The sequence below is a fragment of the Nelumbo nucifera genome, chromosome 7 (assembly GCF_055504915.1).
Source record: "Nelumbo nucifera cultivar China Antique chromosome 7, China Antique-T2T, whole genome shotgun sequence".
NCBI classification, from domain to species: domain Eukaryota; kingdom Viridiplantae; phylum Streptophyta; class Magnoliopsida; order Proteales; family Nelumbonaceae; genus Nelumbo; species Nelumbo nucifera.
Genome location: NC_142655.1, coordinates 17,871,527 through 17,891,187, shown reverse-complemented (window position 1 = coordinate 17,891,187; position 19,661 = coordinate 17,871,527). Strand labels below are relative to the sequence as shown.

The following is a 19,661-nucleotide window of genomic DNA, read 5'->3' as shown; positions in this document are numbered from 1 at the left end:
TTGATGGGCTCTCTCGAGACATATGAAAATAGGCGTGACAGGCATAATGAAAATTTGGTTGAATCTGCCTTTCAGTCTAAAGATCTGCGGTCTCATAAACCAAAAGTTAGTGGAAGAAAGTCACAAGGAAAACCAAAAGAAAATAATGACAAGTTTTCTTCATGTGGTATTTGTAAGAAGAGAAATCACTTGGAGAAAGATTGCTGGTTTAAAGGAAAACCACAGTGCCAAAACTGTAAAAAATTTGGCCATGTTGAAAAAGTTTGTAGATTCAAGAAAACCCATCAAGCTAATTTTTCAGAAAAGAAAGATGAGGAAAATAATATCTTTTATACTTGTCATTCTACAATAGAAGAAAAAAATGATACTTGGTATCTTGACAGTGGGTGTAGTAATCACATGACTAAAAATGAAAGCATCTTCCATAGCCTTGATAAAATCAAGACAAAAGTCAAAATTGGTAATTGTGACTTCATTGAAGCAACCGGCAAAAGCACCATTGTTGTTGACACCAAACAAGACAAGAAATACATAAATGATGTACTTTTGGTCCCTAACATTGATCAAAATCTACTTAGTGTGGGCCAAATGATAGAAAGAGGTTACTCTCTACATTTTGAGGGAAACTCTTGCACAATCTATGATAAGCAAGGCAAATCCCTTGAAATTGCAAAAACAAAAATGACAGAAAACAGGTGTTTCCCCGTTCAATGGAAAGATGTAAGTTATATCGCAATGCAAGCACAAGTGGACGAGTCGTGGCTATGGCATAGAAGATTCGGACACTATAATTTCCATGGATTAAGGATTTTTCAGCAGAAGAACATGATGCGTGACCTACCGGCTATCAAGGAATTCAACAATGTCTGTGAAGGGTGTATGCTCGGAAAACAACATTGACAACCCTTCCCATCTAGCAAAGCTTGGAGAGCCAAAGCACCATTGGAGTTAATTCATATAGATGTTTGTGGTTCAATGCGTACTCCATCAAATAATCAAAACAGGTGTTTCATCCTCTTCATTGATGATTATACTAGAATGACATGGGTTTATTTCTTGCGAGAAAAATCGCAGGTTTTCGATATTTTTAAAAAATTCAAAGCCCGTGTTGAGAAGCAAAGTGGTCACAACATCAAGACCATAAGAACTAATAGAGGCAAAGAATATACCTCTAATGAATTCAACAAGTTTTGTGAAAATGAAGGCATGGAGCATCAACTTACAGTCGGGTACACTCCATAACAGAATGGAGTATCCGAAAGAAAAAACAGAACTGTTATGGAGACTGTAAGAGCCATGCTCATGGAAAAAGGTCTTTCCAAAATTTTCTGGGCAGAGGCAGTAAGCATTGCTGTCTATCTGCTCAACAGATGTCCTACTAAAGTTGTGCAAGATAGGACACCAATTGAAGCTTGGAGTGGGCAAAAACCATCAGCAAAGCATCTCAGAGTTTTCGGATGCATATGCTACACACATGTCTCACAAGAGAAAAGAGGCAAATTGGATGAGAAGACTGAGAAAGGAATTTTCTTAGGCTATAGCATTCAATCAAAAGGCTATCGAGTCTATAGCTTAAGGAAAGAAAAACTCATAATCAGTCGAGACATAAGCTTTGACGAAGATGCTGCATACAATTGGGAGACAAAATAAGTTGAAAGAAAGACTATCAACTTGCCTCTATTACCAAGTCAAAGAATTGAAGAAGATCGTGATCAAATCAGTTCGCCAACCCAATCAGAACCGGAACAAGCTTCACAATCTACTCCGAACTCACCACCAAGGTGAACTAAATCCTTAACAGAAATATATGAGACATGCAACTTGATGATCATAGAACTAGAAAGCTTTGAAGAAGCTTTTAAGGAAGAAAAATGGAGAAAATCTATGAATGAAGAGATAAAAATGATTAAAAAAATGAGACTTGGGAACTTGTGGATCATTCACAAGACAAAGACACTATTGGAGTTAAGTGGGTCTACAAGACAAAGCTTAACTCAGATGACTCAATCCATAAGCTTAAAGCAAGGCTAGTTGCCAAATGATACTCACAACAATATGGTATCGACTACAATGAGACATTTGCTCCAATTGCTCGCCTTGACACAATCAGGGCATTGATAGCACTTGCTGCACAGAAGAAATGGAAAACTTTTCAACTTGATGTGAAATCTGCATTCCTCAATGGCTATCTTAAGGAGGAAATCTATGTGGAGCAACCTCAAGGGTTCGTGGTGCAAGGACAAGAAGACAAAGTTCTTAGATTAAAACAAGCTCCACGAGCTTGGTACAGCAGAATCGACAATTATTTCTTGGAGCAAGGATTCAGGAGGAGCTATAGTGAGCCAACACTCAACATCAAAACTCAAGGTACAAATGACACTCTCATTGTTTCTCTATATGTTGATGATCTTATTTATACTGGAAATAATGAGAAGATGGTTAAGAAGTTCAAGGAAGACATGATGAAGACTTTTGAGATGACTGATTCAGGCCTAATGCACTATTTTCTTAGAATTGAAATAACTCAAGAAGAAGAAGGGACATTCATCTCACAAAAGAAGTACACAGAAGCTCTTTTGAAGAAATTCAAAATGGAGGGGTGCAAAACAGTCTCCACTCCATTAGACAACACTAAAGCATACAAAAAGGAAGATGGCTCACCAAAGGCAAATGAATCACAATTTTGAAATATGATTGGAAGTCTTCTCTATTTAACTACTACAAGACCAGACATCGTGTATGCAGTTAGTCTACTATCAAGATTCATGCAGAATCCAAGTCAAGTTCATCATGGAGCAGCTAAAAGAATACTAAGGTATTTGCAAGGAACAAAGAGCTATGGAATTTGGTACAAAGTCACACATGACTCTAAGCTCATCGGCTACACTAACAGTGACTGGGCAGGTTCGGTAGATGACATGAAAAGCACATCTGGTTATACTTTCACACTTGGATCAGGGATATTTTCTTGGGCTTCAAAGAAGTAAGCAACTGTTGCCCAATCATCAACTGAAGCAGAATATATTGTAGCAGCAATAACAACGAGCCAGGCTATATGGCTCAAAAGGATATTTGACGATATGGGAGAACCACAAGTTGGTGCTACTGAAATCTACTGTGATAGCAAATCTGCTATTGCAATGGCAAAGAATCCCATATGTCACAGCAGAACCAAACATATTGGCATCAAGTATCACTTTATCAGAGAAGCAGAAGGAAATAAAGAAATAGAGCTCAAACATTGCAAAACTGAAGAACAGTTAGCTGACATATTAACAAAGGCTCTATCAAAAGGCAAGTTCGAATTGTTACGAGACATGATTGGAGTTAATGAAATGTGCACCAAGGAGGAGTATTAAATGTTGTTTCACATTTCCAGAAGTCGGTGATTCAGTCACCTCGAATAACAGTAAAGTTAAAGTCTTTTTTCAATGTTTGTTCCATTTCGATACAAGTCATTGTATCTTCCAAAGTAATTCAGTTCCAAAGTCTGCCGATACCTCTCCCTAGGTGAGTTAATGAGTCTTCGTTCATGTACGTCGGTTCAGTTTCAACCGACTTCATCTACTATAAAATCCCCTCTTCTGTACTGATTTGATGTATCAGAGAGAAATACCAGAATACTATAAAACCTTTTTCTCGTTCAACCAAGTTCTATTCTATTTTTCTATCTTATTTTTTTACAGTATTTGTTGTTACTATCATTAGCAACCATCAAGAAGAAAGAGAGGAGGTGGTGAAGGAAAAAGAAAAGAAAGAAATGGAACAAGAGGGAGGAGAATAGAAAGTGAGGAGGAGGGAGACTGTCGAACTGGTTTTGTCCGCTAAAGAAGAAGAAGAACAGAGGTGGGGGCCGGTGGTGGTAATGTTTGTTGCTAGTTCGTCGTGAAGGTGAGTTTGTTTATGAAAGCTCGACAAGGGTTTTGAAGGTTTTGATGTTTGAAAACCCTTTCAAGATATGAATAGATTGTTATTGAATGCTAATGGTGGGATGATTTAGTCAATTGCCAGAAAAATTGAGATACTTTAAGATAATTTCTAAATAATAAGGGTAGAATAAGTAAGTTTCTTAAAACTTAGGGGCACTTTAAGAAATTGACTTAGGGATAGATTAAGGCAATTTCTAAATAGTTTAGGCACTGTTAAATGTATTCTTTTGAACATTTTCAATTTTTGTTCTCTTAATATTTTTTGTAAGTGTCTAGTGCAAGTAGCCTGTTAAATGGTATTTCATTGATTGGCAACATTAAGAATGGTATGTGTCTAGGCCTATAGGATTTTCTTTTCTTTTCATTTTTTTTTAATATATATATACATTGATTGGCAATATATATATAATATTCTTTACCTTGTATATTATAATAGAAGATGAATTCTAGAACTATTTTTTCAGTGTTGAATTAATCCCTCTGTATAACCATCAACCTTAAATGTTAAAACTACTCTTGTATTATTTTGTGAGGCCATTTTGCCCCTCTAACTTAGTTTTTTCTAAAATCCCTCAAATATTTTTCTCAAGTCTCTCAACTTTCATGTTTCAACAAAGTTCATCTTGACAACGCCTTAAAAATGATAAGTTCATCAACTCCTAGAGAACAATATGTGCTTTATATGGTTATTTTCATTAATTTAATATTTGTTACTGTCAGCCCATAAAATCTCGAGTGGAGATTTTTTTTTAATTTTTTTATTTCACCATAATCCGATTAATGGGTCAAAGAACAAAGTATTGAAATCTAAAAGTTTGAGAAAATTTCTGAGGGATTAAATGTTGCCACCTCCTAAATACAGTGTGGTTATCTATAATGTACCCAAAGAATTAAAAAGAAAGCTGAGTGGCATGATACATCAGGTTGACTAAACCCAAAATAGACTCTAAGACAGTCAAATGCTGAAATGCATAAAAGCATCTCTTTGGGTTAGCTCATCTATGGAGATATGACATGACTCATCTTTTCTTGTATATGCTTGATTGATTATGCTAATGAAAGTGATCTAGCCTTCTGACTATGCAGAGGGGTTGATAAGGTGCGACAGCATGTAGATACCACCTATGCTAGCTCCTTAGGGTAGGTTTTAGATTAGAGTTGCTTCTACAATCAGCCTACAATTCAACAATTGAAAGTTTCTGATGGGACTGGCTTCAAGATAGGCCACTTATTATCTCTTTAGATGTCTCCACATTAGGCATGGGTGGGGCCCTTTAATAACGATTGAAGTTGCTGAATATTGGTTTATAATTTAGTGAATACCCAACTTCGATCACCTTCGGCATAAATGTTCAATTTTCATTTTTGTTCATTTTTTTAATAATAAATGTTTTTGAAAAAATAATTGTTTTTATGGCAAGGATGAAAATAAATTTTAAATCTGTTTGATTGCAAATTTTAATTTTATTTTATTTATCAACGGAATGATAATATAGGTATACATATATAGTAGAGATATACACGACCAACACTAACATAAACTATGGTCCCCACATCAATAACACAAAATATGTAAAACAAGAAGAAACGACAAGAAACTAGAAAAGCTTTTGCATTTGGTTATCTCACATGGAAAATATAGAAGAAAATTTAAAGGAAAAAATTAACACCTATTTAAAACTAATTGTTGAATTGAGTAGGAAATTGTGCAAATGAGGAAAAGAGCTTGGAACTTCTAAATAGAAATGAGATTTAAAAATTATAAAATAAAAAATGAAATAAAAAGCGTAACAATTTCATCAAATTGGTATATTCAATAAACATAATATACTAAAAAAGTCATAAAATAATATAAAACATCGTATAATGATGTCCCATGTTGCTTATTTTCATTCTTCAAAAACTTTGTGCCGATGGACCGGCCTAGGTTTCCAAAACTATCAGCATATATGTTTATTGATATATAGATGGCCAACAATCAATGTCCTTTGGCATAAGTTTTCAGGATAGTCCATTGGTAAATCTATGCAAGGAGTTTTGGAATACGGGCTGGCAGTTTATGACTGTTGATCCAGAGATTTTTTGAAAAATGAAAATATGCAACATGGGACAATTATTTTTCATGTTTATAGGTTGCCTCAATTTTTATATCATGAGCTGATTTCTAATATTATTCATTGATGCTCATTGTTGCCCAAAATGAGTACAAATTGAAGAATGAGGTCAAATGCAGCGAATAAAACATAATGTAAGGAGCTCATAACATTCTTAGCAGCTTATTCACTAACAGACAAAAAAACTTAGCTTTTTCTCAGTTTAGCCACTTCCGTTGTTATCAAATGGTCCCAAATCAATTCTACACTGAGATCCAAATTATCCACTTAAATGGTTGCTGGGTTGGACAAGCTGAAACAAAGAAGTGTGTGAGGCCTAACTTTGGGAAACTTCAGTTATAAGATACGCTCTTTGATTTTTGCAACTTAGTGTAAAGTGCCGGAATAAAATGTGAACACCCAACCCCAACGTATGCAATAAATTCAAGATATCACATCAAATGATTTTTTATTTGTCTCTGCATGATGTTTGGTGGGTGAAATATGGCATGACAAATATCTCGCTAACTTATATTTACTCTCCTATCTACCAACCCAATGAAGTTAGACACTTGTCCCTATCCATGTGATAAGTATTTTAATTTTTCTAACAACTGACTAATGTTAACCTTTACATACTCTTTTCTCAAAAGAAAATATCTATTTTTTATGAATAAATCTTTTTGAAAAAATAAATCCTCATTTTTTTAATTTATTACCTACGAAAGACTCTCCTTCCCCTTTCTTTCATCTTTGCTGCCATTAGTTACCCTTTCTCTTCAGTGGGTTTAAATCACAATCATTCATTGGAGAGTATACATAAGTTGTAGAAAATCCTTCATCAAAACTTCAAACACTATTCTCTCTCTTTCTCTCCTCGATTGGTGTACCAACATGATCACTGATCCAACCCAGTCTTTGGTCAGAAATGCCTGCTCAGATTAGCTTGGCATTTTTAGAACTCATCAGTTTCTATCAGTCACATCCTGGCTCGAATTAGGTCAGGACTAGGTTAGTCTTGGCTTATATCAAGGCATTGATAAATGATGATCCATCCCAATTTCCAAGCTTGAGCCTGACAATGCAAACATATTATTAGTATGTTTATCTTGTGTACATTAATTATAGTAAGGGCCTTTTTCGTTGGAGGGAATAGGATCCTAGAATCTGAATCGAAATCAGAATGGGTCATTTTGGTTGAACGAAATGAAAATGAGTAGGTGGAATGTCATTTCCCTCATATGAGGGAATGGCCATTCCCGACCCCCTCCCCCAAAATGTGATTCCCATTTCACTATTAGTAACAGTAATAGTATTCCGATCATCAAATTCTCACTCACCGGTTCTTTTATTTAGGCATCGGTTTTTTAATAATTTCAATATCTTTTTATTTTTCCTTCCCACTGTTTTAAAAATTCATGTACCATTTTTTCATTCTCAGAATTCTCTAACGACTTTTTTTGACATGAAGGGACTCAGCAGCGGTTTTCATCCACAATGTCAAGTGACACTGTTCATATATGCAGGTTAAGAAGATGACTGTTTTTCATTCTCAGGCTTCTCCGGTGAATTGTTTGATGTGTTTCTGGGGCGAACGAGATAGAAATAGTAATCGGAGAAGGGAACCCAACATCGATTTTCATCTACAGTGTTGAACAATACTATTCATATATGCGGGTTAAGAAGATGACCGTTTTTCATTCTCAGACTTTTCCGGTGGCTTTTCCTGCGTGTTTCTAAGGTGAACAGGAAAGAAACGGTTGCTGGAGAAGGGACCCTAGTATCGGTTTTCATCAACACTGTTCATATACGTAGGTTAAGAAGATGAGACGAATCGGGTATGGGTCAGGTTTGTATAATCCTACCTGGTCCAGACATAGCTTATCAATCGAAATCCGATTCTGATTCCAACTTCTTGATAAATCAAACAACACCAATCGGAATCCAATTCCGTTTCCTGTTTAAACCAAACAGGTAAAGAGAATAGACTATTCCAATTCCAATTCCGATCACGAGCCAAACGGATCCTAAATTACATTATGAATAACTGAAGAGGTTGATTAATGATTTGAGCGGCTGCTTTATTGTGCATGAGGCTTTGGTATTGGTATGCCTTTGAGTTTGTGAGGTTGGATTTATTTGTTGTCAGAACCGGACGATCAGACCGCCTGAATTGAAAATCAGAAGCTAAAATGATTTTTCTTCGATTGTATTGTTCTTAGAAATATTGACGTAATCAAATTTATCCAATTTATGTTTGATGCTTAATAACTTTGAAAAAGAAAATCTAAAACCATTTTTAATGTTTTATCTTTTTTTTTAAATTTTTTATATTTTTAATTTGAATGAATCAAATGGTTGAACCAGATGATGGATCTCTCAACTCATGATCCAATGACCAAAACGGTTCGTTGTCCTGTTCGAGTCTGACAACATGTTGATAGCGGCTCTTACCTGCACTACAGTGGCTGAGGCATCGTTGGGCATGCAAGGACAGGGCTAACTTCTTGTCCCAATCAGGTGGGTTTTATTATGGTTCGACAGGTTTGATCCCACACTTGTTTGGAGGGGTGTCAAGTGACCTGATTCTAAACTCGAACCTCTTTTTACTTTTTAGGCTGCGTTTGGTTACAATGCAAATAAATGTATACTGATGCAAAATCATGGCAGTAGAAATGATTTGTGTGTAAACTTTGACCTATTTTTATTTCAAATTTTAGCTTATTTTATTTGATTGCAATATAAATGAAGTAAATTAAGACATAAAGCAGAACAAAGTAAAATCCAAAGTAAAATTGAACAAGAATTTGCATTTTCTACATTTGTACTCCCATTCATTTGTGCTAGTATAAATAAATTTTTGTACTGCAACTGAACACAACCTTAGGGTTTTTTAATCTAAAACTCTCCAATTTTTTTAACATTTTCTTAAATTTATCTTGGCATTTTATACCTCCATCCTCCATACCCCATGTTACCAACTGAGGGGCGTGGATTCGATTCCTACAATCATCGACTTTGGGGATGGGGTTATTAGTGTGGTACTGTGTTATTCAGATGACCCTTATGGGGGATTAGGGGTATCACCAAAAAAAAAAAATAAAATAAAGTGGTCTACCTTCACCGTTATTATTTTTTAATGACAAAAACTTACCTTATTGACCAGTCTACCCTATTAACTAAATTTTATATGACAAAAATAATCTATTAATTATTTTTTATATAAAATAAAGTTTTATTAAAAACAAAAAAAAAAGAGAAGAAAAGTTACAATAAAGCCCATATCCTCTATTCCATATTCATTCATCTCACAACCAACAAATAAAGTTATATCCGAGTGAATGGATGGATGAGCCTATAATTTTGGCTTAAAGGATAAGATGAATAGGAGACTGGCTTCAGTTGGAGCAAATTCATGCCTATATCATTCTAATAGCCTTTTTCAATCTTGTATTGAAAATATCTTTCCATAAAATAAAGTATACAAGTAGGGAGATATTCTCGATGAAAGGCAGTAAAGACGAATTTGCCCTCACTGAAGCTGAACTCAATGAATAGAGAGTCATATGTGTACCTTTTGGCAGTTGGGATCTCGTCCCAACAGGAATCCCACCCACAGGACACCACAACCACATATCTAAATACATGATATATTCCTTATATGCAGCTGTGAGGTATCAAAAGTAAGTAAAAATTTAAAATATTTGATTTCATTATTGTTTATAACCCAAATTGGGTTGATTAATATAAATTGGTAAAAGATATGTGTTGTCAAATTGTATATCAGAATCACTTTGGCTAGGATGATGAAGACGGTTGCTGTTTCTACCCGAGCTTTTTACAAATAGGCCACATGCATTTTAAGGTATGCCTATTTTAACCATGGACAACCTCAAATAACAATTGTATGACAATTTGTTTTGATCAACCAAAAACGCTTAATCTTTATACATTAGAATGAAGGAGTGTTTCAAACCACTATTTTGAAAATCAGACTAGATGGGATAGTCAGACCGTTTGATTTGGGAATCGGTCAGGACTTTGTGAACGTTTTTTTATCATCATTATTTGTGAAAAAACCGTTGCAAATGTCAAAGAATTGTTTATTTGGACGGTCGAACCACAAAACCGTTTAACCCGAGGAGCAGTTTGCGGGTTATGTTTTTTTTTTTTTTTTTTTTGCAATTTAAATAAAAAAAAATCCATTTGAGTCTCAATTCCCAAATCGAATTGGGACTAGGATTTTTGTAGAACGAAATTCCCATTTTCATTATTTTCCTTGTCTTTCTCTCATCTCACTCCCAAATCGAATTGGGACGATCTATGGCAACTGGCGGTTTTGCAACAGCAACATTCTTTTCTTTCTCTCAATCTCTGTTTCTCACTTGAATGGTTGGGCCCATTTGATATCTGACCTCCAACAACATTCGACGATCTACGGCGATCTAAGGTGACCGGAAACCGATGGATTTGCAGCAATGACCGCCGAGTTCTTTAGTTGCGACAGCGGTTTTAGCTCTGTTTTTGGATTTTTTTTTTTTTTTTTTTTTTACCTTCGTCAGCGAATCTTTAGTTGTAGCGGCGATTTTAATCACCAACGACCAGACCAAACAAAATATTTTGATCAGCGGTTCCATTCTCCTCCTCTCTATGACAGTGTGCCACCACCATTACTGGTGGCGATGAAGCAATAATTCTTTTGTTTATTTGATTAGCAAATTGCTAATTTTCTATTCATTAATTGCTTTTGTGAATCAAATTGTTTCTATATAATTTATTATTTTGTTCAAATCCTTGCTAATTTGCTATGATTGATTTATAATGTAAACCATGGTTTTATTTTTTTGGAATGGGAAAAAACAAAGGAATTTTTTCTTTTATTGGTAAGCAATATATATAGTTTCTTTTCCATTTTGGTTGGATATTTCATTTTCTAGGGATAGGGTGTTGAATACATATGATGTCTTCAAGACACTGCGTGATTGAACATACGAAGAAGGTTTTAATTTTTTGTATTTTTTCTGTATTTTTGCAATTCTGCATTTTTTTTTGTATTTGCTGCATTTTATTTTTTTATATTTATATATTTATAACTTTCCATATCATGCTTTTTTTGCATTTTCCTTATATCTATTTAATTTTATGATATTTTTTGTTATTTATAAATATTATATTATTTTATTTTATTTATGATGTCATGGGTCAAACCATTCAACCCAAACGAATGAATCGCTGAACCAAAAAATGGTGGCCAGAATCGGATTCAGGTTTCAAAACCTTGTTTCAAACAATAACTCTAAATTAAATTATTCATTTAAAGTTTTAATGTTTTACTATTAATCTTGTTAAAAAAGAAGAATTTATTTTGACCAGATTTCTAGGGTTTAGGGGTTCAGATTAGGCTGGTTAATAAAGTATTGTGTTAGAGCAATATGAGACCCAAACCAATTTACTACGTAAAAGATTCCTTGGTTGTTCAACTTAATTACATGACTTTGGGGCTTTTCTACAACTATATATACATAAATTGACTGCCAGGGTAGTGGTGGTGGTGCAGGATCGAAGAGAGAGTAGAGAGACAAGAGGGAGAGGAGGAGAGAAAAGGAAATGTAATAGCTGAGGGAAAAGAGAGAGACATGTTTGGACAAAAAGGTGATGGGAAAATGAGGGGGCTAACCGTAGGGGTTTGGAAAATCGGTAATTGAAATTGATCCAAGTTAATCGATTGATCGGTTTGGTTAATTGTCGGTTTAGTTCGTTAGTTTTTTGGTTTTTAAAATTTTATAATATATATTATAAATATATATATAAATATATAAAATAATAAATAATATATCATATATTATAAATATATATAATATATATAATGCATATTTATTAATTTATAATATATAAAAATATAATATATATATATATATATATATAATATACATAAATATATATAACATATAGAAATATATCTATACTGGTCGGTTCAACTAACTAACGGTTTTCTATATTGACTAACCAAAACTAAACCAATCGATCGAGTTTTCAGTTCAATTTCGAGCGATTCAATTTTTCAATTGTTTTTACTTACCCCTAAGGGGGAGAGATGGGAGAGGGGAGATAGAGGATATAGGTTTTTCTCCTAGAAAATGGGTCTATTGCATATTGTTAACAGTTCTTCTTGGGTCCTCATGTGGATGGATATAGGGCCCTTATTTAGGAACGGGATCTGCTCTTCACACTTGGGAGCCTCACATGCATCTCCACCGTGCATTGCTCCCATGAATAATAATTTAAAAGTACGAGAGATGCTCCCAATGCATGGTAGGATGTGTGTGTGAGGCACATGTGAGGCGCCCTCTGTGAGGAGTAAATCTAGTCTCTTGATATAATATCTTCTGAACCTAATACATTTTAAAATTTTCTTTTATTTTGTCTTTACCCATTTTACCCTTTAATTGATATTCTAGAATGTTTTAACACTAAGTTGATGCAAATGGCTTTTAAACAACTGATCAATATATCTGGACCGGTCCAGTTTGATGTGGGTTCATGCATGTTGGGTCACCAGGAAGACATGGGTATAGGAAGAGTTTGACCAATCAAGCAGCCGGTATCATAACAAAAAAAATCAACATGTTCTTGATTCTTGAACCGTGTTTTGTTTAAGAAGAAAATCAAGTTGGTTTTGTTTAAAAAAATAGATTTATGTTTTTTTAAAACATCTAAATGTTGATTTTCAAAACAAAAAACAAATGTTGAATCATAGATATTGTATGATTTATGAAAAGTGATGAGATATATTGTATGATTTAAAACAAAAACATGTTTTTTAAACTAAAAATTCAAACACATTTTTGGTTTCAAGCTTAAAAAACACATTTTATTTTATTTTAAGAAACAGTTTGTTTTCGGTCTGTTTAATTTTATTCTATTTTTTGAACTCACAACAAGAAAAACTGAAAACCATTTCACGCGACCCTAAACGATCCGACCAGCAGACCCGCTCCCAAAATAAATAATTTCCCTCCTTACGAAAGAAAAATCCCTGTACAATCAGGAAAGCTCAATGGGCCGAGCTATTGATTTGAAATGGTATTTCGACCAATTCTGATCATGCCAAGCCCAAACCCAAGTCAAAGCCCATTTCCACCTGGAGAATCCATTTGGAATTGAAGATTCCTATGGGCCAAACGGCCCGAACCATGACCAGAGCGAGATGACTAGATGAGGGAGATGCTTTTCTTTGTCTACTTGTACTTGTTGATTTTGTAGCAGCAGCAGAAGAGAGGACACGTAGCTAACAAAAAATCCATTCAAAATCCAAATCCGCCACAAAACGCTAACCAAACATCTCTCTCTGGTCTCTACCGCTCCCCCTCTCTCCCCCCCATAAACCAGACGAATTGGAAGACAAAAAGATGTGGGCAATATAATATCCTTCTCTTTTCTCTCTCTTTCTCTGTTGCAGGTTTATTCCCATGGCTTCTGCTTCACAAACTATGCTTTCTGCAAACACCCGTGCTTTCCCCTCCCACGGGTTCCTCAAAAAGTTGCAGAAACCAGGGGGGAGTGGCATCTCCTTCAGAATTCGAGCTTCCTCCACCACTAGCTCTGAGGAATCCGACTGCAATGTTGAAGAATGTGCTCCTGACAAGGAGGTGAAGCGGGACTTTTTTTTTCTTCCTAATTACTCTATTTGTTTGTTTGTTTGTTCTTGCCTGTACTGTTTCTGTTTATGAAATCAATTCAGCCATCGTTGTCTTTCTCTCCTTGCTTTTATTCTGAACTGTGAACTTGGTAATGGCTATATATGTCAGAGCTAAGAAAAAACAAGATAGAAAAGAAAAGAACACTGTGATTTTTTATGGGTTCTTAGCATTAGTACTTATGGATTAATAATGGTCTGGAGGGTATTTTTAATATTGTCTGTATCTCAGTTTTCCCTCCTTTAGGTCTTATATGCTCAGATTTGTACAAATTGAGAATTTTTCTGCAGTGATTTGAATTTGTTTAATTGAATTCCTAGTTGACCAACTCCAGCTTCTACCTAGTGAGTTGTTTTGTGGCCTCCATAAAATCAATGATACTGATAATACATGAAATGTTAAAATAAAATTTCAGATGCTAAAAGAATGTTTCAATATTTCATGTAGACCCATTTTAAAATTCACCAAGTCTGAATGATGAACCATTTGAATCCACTTGAAACTCGTCCAAGTCAAATCGGACCACCAGAACCCGAAGGTTTGTTTTTTTATAAAATTTCTCAGTTTGATTCAGGATTGTATATAAACTCTAACTGTATTAAATGGATGATTTAGGCATTCAACATGGAAAATAATGATGATGAATCCATGTTGAATACAGGTTGGCAAGGTCAGTATGGAATGGTTAGCTGGGGAGAAAACGAAAGTGGTCGGGACATACCCACCTCGTAAAAGAGGTTGGACGGGCTACGTTGAGAAGGACACTGCAGGGCAAACAAATATATACTCTGTTGAGGTTAGTATTATCATTTGTTATCTGTTCCTAATCACATAGTAATTGATGAAATAAAATTTAGTTAGAACTATTGGTCTTATAAACCATTGGATTATTAAGGACCATAAACCTAAGGTACAGAAGGAAAGAACCAAATCAGTTTATGGTTTCTTGAGTCCTTGAAAGACTGCTGCATCCAGAACAGAATTTAAAAAAAAATGAAAATCTAAAGCTGGAGTGGCTTTTCAGGCTGATGGTTATTAGAGACTGACTAAGCCAGTTCTTAGGACAATGGTTAGATACCAAGAAACTTATACATTCTGACTAACCCATGATCAGAATGTGATACCTTTTCTTTTCTGTAATGAGCACAGTATAACTCAATCATAAATTGAAAAATGAATGAATCATTCCTAGGAAACTAGCATTGTTTCCAAGAAAATTCTACATGTTTTATTGTGTATGAAGAAACTAACAAGTGAAGGTGCTTAAGAATGTTGCTTATTTTCTGAGAAATTACTTGTATTTCAATCTTCTTTAAAGTTATTCACTCTTCTACATGCAAACACTTTTCAGATAAACTTTAAGAATTTAACTTGGTGTTCAACTAATTCGTATCTGATTACAATAATTTAATTCTGTAAAAGATAAAAAGGGATGCATAATGCTTGTTGGTCGTAGATTTTACCATTGAAACAAGCAGTGGCCCCTGATGTAAAAATTGGCAAATTGGTGTTAAATTGAAATATCTCCAGGGAATAAACTTAGAAGTGTCTTTCCTGCATTCTATTAACATATAATGAAGTCTACATTTCTTGTTCATTGCAAGGTACAAGTTAGTATTTTTTCAGTTACTTTTTTTTTTTTTCTACAGTGCATCTGATGAGGGGCCCTCTTTTTTTTTTTTCCCTAAACAAGAAACATAGATAACAAACTACTCTTTTAATTCTTTTCCATGTAGCAGTCTCAAATTCCACAAGGAAAGATGTTGATATTGGTGAACTCATAATCCAATTTTTGGCTGTTACTCAGTTTTCCATACATCAAGATTTGTGTTGAAGAATGATTTGAACCTTCATTCCCTGAACAGTAAATGTTGTTGCTCCTGAATGACTACCTAACTCAACCAATGGACTACACACACACACACTCATGCACGCACGTGTTCACACACACACATGTATGTATGTATATGTGTATCTATCTATCTATCTATATCTATATATATTTTCAAAGATTTGACGTTTGAAAATCTCCAAAACAAGTCACCCCGTATTGCCACATCACCTTGACTAGTTCTACCCATCGGATCAAGTATAAGTTTCTCTCTAGACAGGATTAACTAGTCCATTGTATTGTCTGGTTGGTCTTATTCTCACTGAGTAGCTACTATTCCAGTGTAGTGAAGGCCTGTTCATAGCTGCCAAAGTGTAACATCATGGGTGCTTGCATAGACAAATTAACTTGAATAGGAAAATAAAACAGTTAAACTTATACAGATAGAAATGTTATTGCAAGAGTGTAGCAAAACACCTTTGTCCACCAATGTTGGTTTTCTCTGTTGGCCATAGGATTGGCCCAAATACCGAGGTTATTCACAATCAAGGGTCTCTGGCAGCTTGGACTAACTAAACTGTAAGCTTCAATATTTTAACTAATACCTTTAGTTTGTATATGATTTGGCAGCCAGCAGTTTATGTGGCAGAGAGTGCAATCAGTTCAGGGAATGCAGGTACCTCTGCTGAAGGAGCAGAAAACACAGCAGCAATCGCTGCTGGTTTGGCCCTTATCTCCATTGCTGCAGCTTCTTCAATACTTCTGCAAGTTGGCAAAAACCAACCTCAGGTGCAGACCACAGAGTATACAGGCCCATCTCTTAGTTATTATATCGACAAGTTTAAGCCACCAGAAATTATTGAAGCTTCATTGCCAGCCAAACCTGAATCTGCTCCAGCTATAGCAGAAAGCTCCACACCAGATGTTCCACAAGTTCAGGTTGAATCAAACAACCAGGCAGAAACTCCCAGTTCGAGTGTAAGCAATATGTCTTGAGCACTTCAATTGAGATTTTGTACTTTGTACTTCATCTTTGTATACTTCTTTGATTATCTAAATGTGATTAAAAGAGGAACTAATGTATAAGAGATCGTCCTTATCAACCCTGCTTGGTTATCAGCCTATGCAGGCAGTTAAATCTATTCAAACCCATATTGTAGAGCCATTTCATTAATCATCAATTGTGTTATTTCTAAGTGTCATTCTGAGGTTCAGGCCAACTACCAAATGCGTTAGACCCAAGACTATAACAGTCTATTCCGTACTCCATGATGAGAATTTCCTTTGTTGTTTTGGAAGCCAATTTCAAGACCGTGCTCACCGAGTGTCTAAGCCTTGTTTTGTTAGCTTCAAGCCCGAAACTTCTAGTTTAAAGACACAGCTCGTAACTATTCTTGTAATATCCACCATCTGGATTAGTTTGAACATCTGAAACCTGAAAGGAAGATAAACTTCTTGATCAAGAATCGATAATTGATTCTTGGATTAGGTTATCAATTTGATTTACTTCTGTAATGGTTATTTTCATCGAGTTGAAAACCAATTGAGCTGATGATACAACAAGAATAGTTAAGAGCTATGCCTCCATCAGAAGCCATTGATGTTCTGGCTCTCTGCCTTATTCTTATAAGGTCAAATTTACCAAATCAGCTACCCAGCTAGTGTGCTTTGCAAGGTTGCAATTGCACCCCGTATGGATGCAGGAGGCTTGTTCATAACATTGGAAGTTTTGATAGAGTAAGACTGATATTTACTCCATGAATTTTTCCTTGGTCTTGAAGCATAATAATACCAAGCAAACATGGAAGCACACTGTACACGTATATATAAGCCTAAGACTTGGTAATGAAAACCCTGCTACTCGCTGTATGAGGAGAGTTGACTATTCATGGCTTCAATTTTTGTGCTCACTAAAAGCCTATCGGTAATCACCTGCCTTCTGAGACTTTACCTTTTTGTGCTCCCAAAGTTACAGTAGTCCATGGCTTGATATGTTATAATTATAAATCAGGCAGGCAAGCAACTGACAAAAGTATACATCTTGAAAAGTTACCCAAAATAAATGAATAAAAACTGACTGATTTGATGAAATCAAGACTGGTTCATCGGTTGGAATGGCAGGTTGGCTGGTTTTCTCAACACTGGTTTTTATGGTTTTCAAAACTGGATCAGACCAGATGGTCGGACCGGAAAACCTGGGAACCGGTCACCGGTTCAACTTTCCCCAAAAATAAGATTTTTCCCCAAAACCGTTGATTCTGGTCAGCGAACCATTGAACCGGGCAGTTAATTGTTCAAACCATTCGAACGATTTTGACCATTTTTTATTTTATTTTTTATTTTTTTGTCAGAATGGGCCGAGCGTTTGATTCAAACGGTTAGACCATTTGACTCGGTAACTGGACCCCTGACCAGTTCGGTCACTGGGTTGGTTTTAAAAACTATGCTGATTTTTAAAGCCTGACTGAACCGTCTAGTGGATCAATTTTTTTTCCAGATAGGACGGTTAGTCCAGTCAACTTCTCTAAATATCAGTCCCTAAGCTTCCATTCAAGGTTAAAACTTCGACATTTTGAAGTTTTATTTGTAAGGTACTCTTTTGTTCTTTTGTTTCACTTTTTTCAGTACAAGGTTTTAGGGTTAATTAAATGGCGATGGGTTTTGCTGATAAAACATAAAACACCTCTCATCTAGGAGTGGAACTCATGCTCACATAAGCTTAGCTCGAGAAAAGCTTGATTCAAGCCAAGCCAATTTGAGCTTTGAGTGGAATTCATGCCTAATATATAGGTTCATTTTCTAATCAAGCTGTGTTTGAGTCCAATGAAATTTGGCTCATGAAACTTGTTAAGCCTAATTAAACATTATAATATACATACATACATATATTGATGGATTCAAAATTGAGTTGAGTCGAGCTCGTATAATCTAACATTTGGCTTGGCTTGGCTTGGCTTGGCTTGGCTTGGCTTAAATCGTATAGTCGAGCTCGTATAGTCCAATCCTTGGATAACCTGCAGCTTAGTTGACTAATAATAAAAGAGCTTACCGAATTGTGTTTTTAGACCTATTATTCCATTAATACAGTACAAGAAGAACAATTTGGAGACCCAGCGATATGAAGTTTGCTGGATTGCTTAGTCATAAGACTATAGTTGTTAGCCCGAGTGGCATACTTCGCAAAGTTTAAAAGTATGATACGTATCATATTGCATGTGCATATCATATTGGATTATGCTAATCACATGGATTATGATGTCAATTATCAGGATAAAAAATTGTTAGGGTCACATCCTGACCACCAATGCTCGCCACATGGATTCCGAAGAGTGTGAAAGCCCCAAAGATCACAGACCTCGGTCTCTCCGATAGAACGACATGCAGAACACGAAACATAGCCCACTGAACTACTATACATGGTTATTTAAAAGCATCTCCCTTTGAGATATCCTCTTTCTTTGAATTTTCCAATTCTCTACCCATCTCGTTCTCTTACTTCCTCAACCCTGCTCGGCTTGGACCAATTCGTCCTAAATAATTGGGTTCGGCCAACCTCTTCACCTATTACTGACTTGAGCATCCAAATGCCTTCCCCGAGAATCCAAGACCTTTGTTTGATTGCAGGTTTTGTTTGAGCATCCAAATGCCTTCCACCTTGGTTCATCCAAATTGGCAAGACTTCATTTGTTGCCCTTCCACCTCGATTCAGACCAGCATAAAAAATAAAAAAGAAAAATCACTATATATATATATATATATATATATTGTGATTGTCAAAATCCCAAACTTGTCCACTCAAAGCAAGGAAGCATCTATGTCTATATCGTCCCAATTTACCCTTCTATTAGGGGCCATTTGATGACGACTTATTGACTGAATCAAATTGCTTATTGGTTCATCTTTCACTGGATAAACACTTAAGTAGGGGGTTGAACTCCTTAATGGTTGAATGGCATATTGGGATGACTACTTTAGGTCCCGTAAGTCCAAAACAATACCTAATTCAATTCAGCTGATTCAACACTTATCAAATGACACCTTAAAATTAATAAATCTGATGGGCCATTTGATAGTGGTTGAAGATGAAGAATAATGAAGTATTCAGCGGGTA

At 35.4% G+C, this 19,661-nt stretch overlaps 1 protein-coding gene across 1 annotated transcript; it reads left to right on the top strand.

The window, feature by feature from the left end:
• Nucleotides 1-13,349: 13,349 nt before the first annotated feature.
• LOC104607865 (proline-rich family protein) lies at nucleotides 13,350-16,752 on the top strand. The gene is made up of 3 exons (XM_010273622.3): nucleotides 13,350-13,671; nucleotides 14,381-14,515; nucleotides 16,181-16,752. Exons 1-3 carry the CDS (start codon nucleotides 13,492-13,494, stop codon nucleotides 16,544-16,546), a joined length of 681 nt encoding a protein of 226 aa, XP_010271924.1. The 5' UTR covers nucleotides 13,350-13,491; the 3' UTR covers nucleotides 16,547-16,752.
• The last annotated feature ends 2,909 nt before the right edge of the window (nucleotides 16,753-19,661 follow it).